Source organism: Triticum aestivum, chromosome 2B (genome assembly GCF_018294505.1).
Source record: "Triticum aestivum cultivar Chinese Spring chromosome 2B, IWGSC CS RefSeq v2.1, whole genome shotgun sequence".
NCBI classification, from domain to species: Eukaryota; Viridiplantae; Streptophyta; class Magnoliopsida; order Poales; family Poaceae; genus Triticum; species Triticum aestivum.
This window is the reverse complement of record NC_057798.1, coordinates 779877041-779888568: the sequence shown is the minus strand read 5'-3', so window position 1 is coordinate 779888568 and position 11528 is coordinate 779877041. Positions and strand designations below refer to the sequence as shown.

Below are 11528 nucleotides of genomic sequence, written 5' to 3'. Positions count from 1 at the left end.
ATCACGATTTCAAAATGATCATGTGCGCACGCTTCACCTCGCTGGCGCGGTAACAGTGATTTTCGTCGACCTGGTAAGTATCCCGCCGCTCGTTTTTCTGTACCTCCCGTGATCGGCCCAAGGGCAGCTGACGAGTGGGCCACGCTTGCGTGTGGGGTAGCCTTGCAGCGACACGCTCATTACTTGTTTGTGTCGATTAAAAGCAGGGGCGGAACGGTCGTGGGCTGTGGACAATGGATCGTGGGTGTCCTGCTCGTCAATCGCGATCTGGAAAAAGAAACCCTACATCCACCGGCCGATCCCGCAGCCGCCTCCCCCGCTTCCTCCGCAATCCCGCAGCCGCCTCCCCCCGCGCCTCGCCCCGCAGCCGCCTCCCCCGCATCCTCCTCGCCTCTCCCTGTGCCACCCATCTCCGCCTCCTCTCCCATCTCCTCCCTGCTGCTGCTGGCCATCGCACCCTCACCATCGACGATTGATGCGGCCAACAGCGAGCGCCGGTGAGCGACCGGGAGGCCGCCACCTCTCCTGACCTCCTCCCAGGTTCCCGATCTGGAGCGGCGAGGCCAACCCCCTCTTCACACGCAGATGCTTTTCTCTTCCCTCAGTTCCCTCTCTCTCTCTTCCCTGACCCTCTCGATGGCCAGAGGGGGGTGACTGGGTGGATCAGGTGGCGGTGATGTCAGAGCTCGAGGCGGAGATGGCGGAGCTCGGGCTGGAGTACTCACGGGATGACGGATTCAAGGGCTGGAGCTCTCACGGACTGGAGGTGCTCAGGCTAAAGGCAGTTGAGGACGCCCTACGGGCGAGCTGGAGGTGGAGGCGTTGAGAGCCCTCCCCCCATCTCTCATTTTCTCCATTTCTTTCCCTCCAACATCTCACTACTGCTTCTGTATGGAACAACAGAGGGGATGGGAAGAGGCCTGGAGTTGCTCAGCATCGGTCAACCTGCAAGGTTACATATTTTCTTGCTCTTGTCCTGTTCGATAAAATGGTTGTGGGCTAAACATTGTTTTTTTTTTTGTTTCCTTGCCTGTCCAGGTGGTTTGCTCGACCACTCACCGTTGGTTCTGTCAATATGCAAGGTTAGACATTTCTTGCACTTGTCCTGATCAATAAAATGGTTGTGGGCTAAATCATTTTTTTTGTTTTCCATGCCTGTCCATGTGCTTTGCTCAATCGCTCGCCGTTGATTAAATCAATCTGAAGGCTTAGATATTTTCTTGCTCTTGTCATGTTTGATAAAATATCTGTGGGCTAAATCATTGTTTTTTTTTGTTTCCTTGCCTGTCCAGGTGATTTGCTCGATACCTCGCTGTTGGTTCCGTCAATCTGCAAGGTGAGATGTGCTCTCATATGCCCCCTTGCTTTGTTGGTTCTTTCTATTGCAAGAAGGTGCGCCTTTGTTTGCTCACGGTTGCCCTGGTGGTTCGCTTCCTCCTTGCTTATTGGAGAAGATATTTGTACATTTTGGTTTGTGTGCATGCTTGTGTGTTGTCGTCGGTTTTCAGTGCGTTGCAGTGCCAATTTAGGTTGGTTCTTTGGGTGGAACGTGTGAGTCTATCCAGTGATTCTGTAAACCACCAGACAATATGATTAATGCTTACTGATTTTAGGCATGGTGAATGTTTGCGTTAGTGCTTTGGAAAGTATGTGTATAGTGGGTAGTGGTTGCTGCTTCGTGATGAAGGCAACCCAATGGTTGTGCCACCCAATATTTAATCTGTGTGCTTCATAATGAAATTATCACCTTCTCATTTTTGATGTATGTGCCACCCAATGGTTGCTCATGCCTAATTATATGGATGATGGGCAATGCATGCTTGCTCTGTGGGTTATCTGCTTGTTGTTTTTATGCATCTTCTCTTCATTAATTTATGTTTCCTTGTAGCCCACTGATTTCGTCTAAAACATGCTGCTAGGTTCTTCGTTCGGCTGGATTGTAGGTTGGCTCCAGTCCTTGATCAGTTCTTCTGCAAGGAGAGTTTCAGTGCTCAGCATATTGCAGTAATTGCAGCAGCGAGTTCTATGAAGCACGTCAATGGAGGGGACATAGTCAATGACAATCGCCTACCATTTAATTAGATGGTTTGCCAGTTTCTTCCTGTAGATAGTATCACAGTGATGCGATTCAGATGTTTATAATTCTTTTCCAACATTACATATTCTTGTATTCATTCATTTTGAAACCACGGAGGCCATCGCATTATGCATTGGTTAGACTAGGTAATTTCTGTTAAGGTATAATTTTTCTATCAATATGCCAAGATCGACTGTTCGCCTCATCTTTATTCTGCAAATGTCAAAATGTCCAGAACATAAATTTCAAGCTTTTAGACCTTACATATGTTATGAACTTATGAAGTTATGATATATGTCTAAATTCAGCTGGATCTTCAATTAAATCCTGAATTCTATAGATGTTTTATCCTTTTCTACATCTGAGTATACACTAATTAGTTAAACCTTTTCTTTTCCGGATCTGCATTCCACCTGTACTAATTGCCAGATTATATATGTGTTTGTGTTCATTCTTAATTTAAACTAGACCTAGCTGTATATACTACAAAATTTGTTAAATTTGCGCTGGGCAGGTTTCCATGATGAGTTCGTAGCCTTTATGAAGTTGCTGCTGCTTGTTTTCTGTAATCATTGCTCATTTCTCGTCTCCATAGCAGAAAATTTGATTCTTGCATCTAACCCTGATCCTGATGGTGAAATAATTGCTTGGCACAATAAAGAAATGCTTGAGTGGCATGATGTGTTGGGTTTCCATGTTTTACTGTCATTTACATGAGGTGGCAGTTTTGGCTACCTCCACCCGCCTTAGTCTGTTTATTTTTAAGTGGGAAGTGATGAATCGAACAAGGAGGAAGGACGACGTGCTTGTTCTTTCCGGCGTGGGTTTACTAAACTTTGTACATATGAATTTCACCTCATATTTTCTTCCTGGCTTGATAAGAACTGAACAATATAATTTGGTTTCTCATGTCCAGTATTCCAGATTGAGTAATGCTAGAGATATGCGACCCTTAGCCCAGTTTACGAAATGCTTTATTAGGTGTATTTTTCTTTCATGTACATAGCTGGGAGTAGTCTAATAGCCATTTTTTAAGGATAAACAAGGCTTACTGTACGTAAGGTTTGAGATTACCCCATTTCAAATAACTAAAGGAAATCACTATTCCTCAAATGCAGGTTATTGGTTTATTTTATTTCGTATGGCATGTTTTTGTTTCAGTTCTTTGTTTTTTCAATCCATTGCTTTCTAGCAGTCTTCATGATAACAGAGATTTGAGAAGGATCTCTCTCTGTAGCTGTAGGTGATAACTTTTTTGTACTGAAACTACAAAATTATTTGTTCTATCTATGTCGTTTCTATCTCCACTAAGAGCTTTCAGCCTGCAAGCACCCAGTTGTCCTTCTAAGTTGGCAGGATTGATGAAACCTTTAAGCCTGAACTAGCATCCTTTGGATTTGGGGGTGCATCATGCACATCTGGAGCATCATCTTCTGCTGAGAGCTCAGGCATGGCGGTGCCCATTCTCACGTCTTTCGCTACAGTATCATCTACACTTGTAGAGCTACCTCCGGATGAGGTATAACTGATGCTGGTTTCCTCTTTCAACTTACTTTTCAATCGTTTAACTCTTGTGCTACTTGTTCGGCAGATGAACACTCCTATATCTGCATTCAGAGCAAAAGGACAGGTTGCTATGCCTAAAACACCCAGGTATCAGCCCTTCCTTTGTTTTGTCCTATACATTCTGAAGATTCTTTTTCTTTGCCTATGACTGATATTTTTGTTTTAAACAGCAAATCACCATGCCCAAAAAGCGCTTGCCGCAAACTTGTTCTTGAGCTCTCTAAGTCTAAGGGTGCAGCGCTATCTGGCTCTGCTCCCAAGTTGGCTACCCAGACTGAAGAAGTTGTTCCTGCTGGAAATGTTGTTCAGCCTGCATCCATGCCAAATATACATACCTATGTTTGATATGCAAATGAGTTTGATTTCATCTTCGTGCCAGCAAGGAAATTCTACCTGTTAAGAAACAAATAGAGTTTTGATGTTACATTATTGATTGGCTTGGTTCTTCCTGGTGCAGTTCTAAGTTCCAGTACTTTTGTTTTTTGCTTGCTCATACCTTTTAAGAAGCTACTAAATGCAGGTTCACTGTCAGGTTGGTTAGATGTTCTATAGATCACTATATATGCAGGTTCATTAGCTATCCAAGAAAATTAGTGTCAGGTTTCAGTATCCAGTAGGCTAGATTCCTTGTCAGGCTCGTTTATTGTTTTGTTGCTCACCAATGCATTGTAGATTAGATGTCTAACCAATAAAATCAGCCTCTGGTCTAAGAATCTGATGGGTCTTTTGTCCTTTGAAAACAAAAACATCCTTCTTTATACATCTAAAAAATGGTTTCTTCTTCACTGATGTGTGTGATGCTATTTGATCAAGCTTTGTTTCCCACGACTGCTATGTTCAAATTAATAAGAGCCTGGATAAAACAACCTTTTACCTTCATAGTAATATGCATTCTTCTTTCTTTCCTCTTGCATGTACATCCAATTCTTGTTGTTGCAAGCAAAATGACTTGCTTTGTAGCCTTGTGATCTTCCCACATTTCGGCTAAGAACCTTTCTAAAAATCTTCAGGGCGACATGCGCATTAAAAGGCTCCAGCCTGTTGTTGATGCTTCTGGGCTTGACAAGGTTGGCGGACCCGAGGTTGTTAAGAAGCACATGATGCCGTCATCTTTTGCGGGTGGGCTTTGCTGTATGACTGAAGATTTCCATGATGCAGTGGCTGTTTCGCAAGTCCATGGCTCGCCTGATATATTCACAACCTTTGCATGTGATCCAGAGTGGCCTGAGAGAATTGAGACCCTTGAACATGGGCAAAAAGCAGTCGATGGAGCTGATATTACCATTCAAATCCATCAGATGAAGCTACTTGACTACCTGCACACAATCAGGACTGGGCAAGTGTTTGGGACAGTGCTTGCTGGTACTATGCCCAGTACCTTTTCTTCCTCCAATTCATTGTTTCTTACCCACATGTCGTACTTTTCCTGTTTTACATTTACCCTGCTGCTGCTTTGCAGTTGTCCACACCGTGGAGTTCCAGAAAACGGGGGTGCCCCATGCACATATCCTTGTTTGGCAGGAGAAGAACGATGATCAGGTGGCCACACCAGCTTTCTCTTTTATTGTTGTTGATTTTTCCTTTGATGATTCCCAGTGATCAACATATCCCTGTCACAGGCCCCTGCACTTGCTGATGTTGATCCAGATGCTTGTACTGCTGCACCTGCCAACAGCGTGGAAGCGGCGGTTGCTCAGCCAGCTAGGCTTAACAGGTACACTATATCTATACAGTGAGACATAAAACGCTATTGACTATTTATCCAGATTGGGAATAGACGAATGAACCATAACAAATTTGCTATTATCAACCCCAACATAATTCAGCTTCTGAATTTTGCTGCCTCACATTCATTATTTTGTCTTGTTGGCCTTCTATTTATATTCATATAGAATATAAATACGCATTACTAACGTATGCCTTTTATTGAAAACTTCATAATTTCAGGATTGCCACTACTGCTGCTGCTGCATCAACCATTTCATAAAACAATGATAGGTCCCTAAGCAATCTGCGCTTCAAAATGAGCGTCTATGTGTGGTATGTCTACTCACGCAACTAATAATCTTTTCACTGCTTCACTTTTATCTTCTGCCTCTCAAATCAGCTCATACATGTATTCATGTCCACGCCTTCTGCCAATAACTGATAGGCTACAATGCTACATGTATAATAAGCTTTGCTGCAGTAGCAATTTTCCTCCTATAAACTTTCCGGTACCATGTTGAGTTCTTAACTTATGAATATTCTTGTATTTTTCCTCAGGTTGTTTTGGCCTTTACTACCTTCTCCTTCGCTACTTTCAAGCCCGCAAGAACGAGTGAACGCTGCATGGCCACCGCTGTCTTCCGGCAACACCCTTTTAAACAGTCTACTGTTATGTTACTTGCATGTTTGCAATCCCGGTTTTGGCAGTCATAAAGACAAGCCAAAACTCCTTCATACTTTTCCCTGTTTAAATCCGAACGGAGCAACTTCCATATTCCGTGGATAACGCTATTAGACCTCTTTTGCTTTACCCTCTCTCTCGAATGACTGTTTCAATCTACTGTAAGTATTTGTTCACTCAATCGTCTACTGTATCTGCTATTCCCAATGCAATATTAGCTGTTCTAGAGCTTACATTAACAAATTGGGGAAATGTATGCCCTAATTCAATTTTTTCAAAAGTATGCCCCCTCTTAGGCCGAAGAGTGCCTTTTCAGCTTTAATGAGGTCGACGAGGTGCCTTCTTAGCTTTAATGAGGCCGGAGGAGTCTTACTTTCATTTTTTTGACTTAAGCTCTACATTTCCCAAATTTGATAAGAAAATAATACTTAAAAAAAATGTATGCTCGCCATTCCCAAATTTTTATTTACCAGCAGATCGTAGTGAACTCAGGTAACTTAATTATAGTTGGTTTATTTGTTCACGGGAAAAAACTCCCAACTGTCGAGAGAGGACTGCCTACAAATATTATAGTTAGTTTATTTGCTTGCGGGGAAAAAATGAACGCACATTATTATAATTTGTTAATAAAAAATGTCAACAAGTCCTCCTCCAATACCTGGCTTGCATTCGGCCTTTGCGCCATGGGCGCAACGGGTCATCTAGTCTGCAGAAAAGCTGGTGCTTCGAGGGGTTACACTCTCAATGTTGCAAGGGGGTGTCACGGTGTCACCTAGACGGTGAGCGCTGGCAAGTTGGAGCCGGTGTTGCGGCGCCCGACACCACTTAGATCCAGGCAGGGGGTTGCATGGATGTTGTGGGGGAGGAGAATCTGGTGCTCGCTACCGTGACGATGCTGCGCCCGGGCAGGGCCTCGAGGGTGCAGTGTCCCCGAATGCAACAACAATGTTAGCCTGATGGTGGCAACCACGGCGACTGCCAGTGATGTTGCACGTCATGGTGGTTGTTGTGATGATGGGGGTGGTGACACAACATGATGGTTGCTGCAAAGACGATGTTGGCGGCGACAGACATGGGTCTCGCCTGGGGGTGGAAACAGGTCAAATGCGGATCGAATAGTGCTCTTCCCACTTATGTTTTCATATTTTTAAAATAAATATGAACGTGAATACATATATTCTTGGATATGAATGCGGAGCGGATATTACTCAAATATGATTATCTATTGGATGTTTACTCTATTCTGAACGGATATGAATATCTTACAATTTGGCGACATATTAGTTACAGAAAATAAGTCAATAACTATGTGACACAAAATAATCAAGTTGCGATACATGATAAGTCAATGATAGATTGGTCTAGGAATAAGTTTTACTATAATGCATAATAATTTCTATATAAACGGTGAAAATTGACCACTTCTTAGGGCATCTCTAACGGCAAGCCGTAAATTTCCTCCCGTATCTGTCCGCGGACGCGGGGGGGGGGGGGGGGGGGGGTGCAGTCCGCTGACACAGATATGGGAGGCCACCATCCAATGTTAGCCGCATACATTGCAAACACTTTTTCAACAAACCGGATGAAATTCATGCAAACACAGCCGGATTTCATATAAACATGACGGGTTGCATACAAACACGATGGATTTTCATTACATTTTGAACATTCAGAACAAAAAAAGACCCGACCCTAAACCTATCCTATGCCGACGGCGCCCGCCGTCCAAGCCCGTGTCATCTTTCATCCGCCATCTCCATAATCACCGGCGATAAGACCCGTGAAGTGAAGGTGCGGTCTCTGGCGAGGAAGAGTAGAACACGGGAGACAGACCGGCCCACATGGGACACAAGGCCCTGCCGCTCGCACCTTGTTCGTGCTGGTGGACGTAAGGTCCACGATGGCAATGGTGGCACCCACGCTGTCGTCATCCCACTGGGCTTGATGGTTCGTGGGCGGCGCGTAGGAGGCACATCTGGCGGTGTTCTCCCCCGCGATCGCCTGGAGTTGCGCCTCCACGACGGCCGCTTCCGAACAGCATCGTAGATGGCACGCTGCTCTGCGATGAAGTTGGCGTTCATCCGGCCATGGCCGCCACAGCCTCCTCACTCGTGCGCTCGCCGTAGATCTGGCCTTCCGCCAACCGGTGCCGCTCCAGGAGGAATAGGTTGTACCGTTGTTCCCCTTGCGCCTGCTAGAACGCCAACAAAGACGTCGACGCATGCTGCACCTCCGCCATGGCGGCGTTGTGGTGCGCATGCGCCTGCTAAGTCAGAGTGCACATGAGGTGCGGGAGCCCGGGCGGTGTCGTCGGAGCTTGTCTCCATCATGTTGTTGTCCTCGTAGTCGGAGACCTCTGGCGAGCTAGCTGGCAAGCTGACCTCGATCCGCCTGGCACAACAGCCCTATCAGGCGGCGGCAAGGGCGGCCACGGTGTGACGCTCGGATAATTAAGCTACAGTGAACCTCTGCTAATGATGCCACGTCATCTCCGTTACTGTTACTAATCCCGCGTTAGTTCCAAAATTGATTCAAAATCCAAATTCAAGAACAAGTCAAAAAATTAAAGTTTTCAAAAGTCAAAACTAAAATGTTCTTATTGTGAAAAATAATTCATAAGATATATTGGTGGAGAAACCAAGTATTTATAAAATGTTTAAATGCACTAAACTAATTAAATCAGTAGCTAAAACCATTAATTAAATGCCTTTTATATTTTGTAAAATACTAAACTATATTATTCTGGGATGAAACTTTTGTGGTTGTGACATAATTTGTAACATAAATTTAGGTGCCATTTTGGTATTTTATTAAAACCAAAATAACTAGGAACTAAAAGAAAGCGGAAAAGAATGATTAAAAAGATAAACAAAACAAAAGCAAACAGAAAAAAATAGAAGAAAGGCCCCCTGGGCCTTGGCCCAGCAGGCCACCAGGCCACATGGCCGCCCCACCTGGCCCAACCGGCCACCCACTCCCCCCTCACTCGCTTATCCACCCACACCCCCAAAACCCTAGCCCACAACCGCACACCCCACTCCTCCCCCACGTCTCTCTTCCCCTCCCTGACCCAGATCGGGATCGGGGGAAGGAACCCCCCCGGCGCCCGACCCCGCGGTCGCCGTTGCGCCAGCCTCCGTCGTCGCCGCCTCGTCTCGCCACCACCTCGCGGACACCACCTCCCCGCCGGACCGCCTCGTCACCTCCCCGACCCCGGAGGCCGCCGCTCGCCGCCCGAACACTAACGCTGCCCGATGCCGCCTCGCCCTCGCCGCACGACGACGTCGCCGGAGCCACCTCGCCGGCCTGCTTCCTCCTCCCCACCGGCCTGCCTCCTCTTCGCCGCCTCGTCCCCCTCGACCTCCCCGAGCCCCACTGCCTTGACCCTACAGATCCGCGATGAGGCCCCCGGCCTCTCTTCCTCTTGCTCCTCGCGCCGTCCCACAGTCGTGCATGCGCCGCCCGGTGCTCGTGCTCGCGGTGAGCACGCGCGCACCCGCGCGTTATCCGCGCGCCCCGTCGTGCCCGTCGCTGCTCGTGCCACCTGCGGCTGTTGCCGTCCACGCCGCCGTCCCGCTCCGCCCGCAGCCCCCGTGCGCTGCTCCTGCCTTCCCCGCTGACGGCCGCCGCGCCCACACCTCGCCGGGACCACGCGCGTGCCGTCCCGCTACCTCGCCGCCCCTGGCTGCCTCCTTGTCACCGGCGGCCGCGCCACTGGCCGCGCCCGAGGCCATCGCCTGGGCTCGCCCCGGTGGGCGCTCGTGGCCGCGCCCGTGAGCCCGCACGCCCGCACGCCCGTTAGGCCCCTATGGCCCTATGACATGTGGGGCCCGCCCCAGAACGTAATTAAGAATAAAAATAAAATTAATTAATTAATTAACTTAATTAATTTTGATCAATTAAATTAAACAACTAATTAAACTAATTACACATTAGTTACCTAATTAACCTGATCTGTTGATTAGTTAATTAAGTAGTCAATGACAGTGGGGCCCACCCCTAATTAATACTAATTAGGTTAATTAAAATGTTTAATTAAAATGTGTCACTGACCAGTGGGACCCACTGGTCAGGTTGACCAGTCAACCCCTGTTGACTGCTGACGTCAGCATGACATCATGCTGATGTCATAAATCCGATTTCGAATTAAATTAAATAATTAATTAAATTCCAAAAATTAATAAAATCTTCAGAAAATCATATCTTTTAATCCATAACTCGGATTAAATTATTTTCAACATGAAAGTTGCTCAGAATGATGAGACGAATCCAAATACGCAGCTCGTTCGTCCGCCAAACATCCCTAGCATAGCGAACACGCAACTTTCCCCTTCCGATTCACCTGTCCGAAAACGCGAAACTCCGGGGATACTTTCCCGGATGTTTTCCCCCTTTCGCCGGTATCACGTACTACCGCGTTAGGGCACACCTAGCACCGCTCTTTGTCATGTCTTGCGTCGTCTTACTTATGTTTGCACTGTATTTATTGTTTCTTCCCCCTCTTCTCTCCGGTAGACTACGAGACCGACGCCGCTGCTACCCAGTACGACTACGGAGTTGACGACCTCTCCTTCTTGCCAAAGCAACCAGGCAAGCCCCCCCTTGATCACCACATATCGCCTATTCTTCTCTATACTGCTTGCATTAGAGTAGTGTAGTATGTTACTGTTCGGTTACTCCTATTCTGTTGCATAGCCTGTCATTGTTGCTACAGTCATTGATACCTTACCCGCAATCCTAAATGCTTAGTATAGGATGCTAGTTTATCATCATTGGCCCAACATTCTTGTTAGTCTGCCTTGCTATATTATCGGGCCGTGATCACTTGGGAGGTGATCACGGGTATATACTATACATTTATACATACTATTCAGATGGTGACTAAAGTCGGGTCAGCTCGTTGAGTACCCGCAAGTGATTTCGATGTGGGGGCTGGAAGGACAGGTGGCTCCATCCCGGTAGAGGTGGGCCTGGGTTCCCGACGGCCCCCGACTGTTACTTTGTGGCGGAGCGACAGGGCAGGTTGAGACCACCTAGGCGAGAGGTGGCCCTGGCCCTGGTCGGCGTCCGCGGTTACTTCATAATAACACGCTTAACGAGACCTTGGTATTTGATCTGAGTCTGGCCACTGGCCTATACGCACTAACCAACTATGCGGGAGAGATATGGGCACTCAACGTTGTGGTATCAGCCGAAGCCTTCGTGACGTCAGCGACTGAGCGGCGCGCGCCGGGTTGGACTGCGTTAACGCAACTTCCTTTGTAATGGAGGTTGCTAGGTCTGCTCACGGGCCGCGTACGCAACGTGCAGGTGTGCAATGGGCGATGGGCCCAGACCCCTGCATGCATAGGATTTAGACCGGCGTGCTGACCTCTCTATTGTGCCTAGGTGGGGCTGCGATGTGTTGATCTTTCGAGGCCGGACATGACCCAGGAAAGTGTGTCCGGCCAAATGGGATCGAGCGTGTTGTGTTATGTGGTGCACCCCTGCAGGGAA

The 11528-nt window shown here is 47.1% G+C and overlaps 1 protein-coding gene across 6 annotated transcripts; it reads left to right on the top strand.

Moving 5' to 3' along the window:
* Window positions 1-233: 233 nt before the first annotated feature.
* Window positions 234-6265, top strand: LOC123047356 (uncharacterized). 6 transcript variants are annotated; one of them, XM_044470891.1, is made up of 12 exons: window positions 234-952; window positions 1039-1082; window positions 1293-1336; window positions 1920-3596; window positions 3669-3730; window positions 3814-3943; window positions 4654-4762; window positions 4862-5005; window positions 5103-5182; window positions 5263-5357; window positions 5591-5683; window positions 5909-6265. In XM_044470891.1, exons 4-11 carry the CDS (start codon window positions 3528-3530, stop codon window positions 5628-5630), a joined length of 729 nt encoding a protein of 242 aa, XP_044326826.1. In that variant the 5' UTR covers window positions 234-952; window positions 1039-1082; window positions 1293-1336; window positions 1920-3527; the 3' UTR covers window positions 5631-5683; window positions 5909-6265. The 6 variants fall into 6 exon arrangements, with proteins under 6 accessions (XP_044326826.1, XP_044326825.1, XP_044326822.1 ...); XM_044470889.1 differs by having other exon boundaries at window positions 241-766; window positions 904-952; window positions 4654-5005; XM_044470888.1 differs by having other exon boundaries at window positions 241-813; window positions 904-952; window positions 4654-5005.
* Window positions 6266-11528: the final 5263 nt, after the last annotated feature.

Excerpts from the sequence above, each read along its gene's own strand:
- LOC123047356 (XM_044470887.1), top strand. The coding sequence starts at position 3,528 with ATGGCGGTGCCCATTCTCACGTCTTTCGCTACAGTATCATCTACACTT. Across the intron at positions 5,183-5,262 it reads AGGAGAAGAACGATGATCAG|GCCCCTGCACTTGCTGATGT; the intron begins GTGGCCACACCA and ends TCCCTGTCACAG. Across the intron at positions 5,358-5,590 it reads CAGCCAGCTAGGCTTAACAG|GATTGCCACTACTGCTGCTG; the intron begins GTACACTATATC and ends TCATAATTTCAG.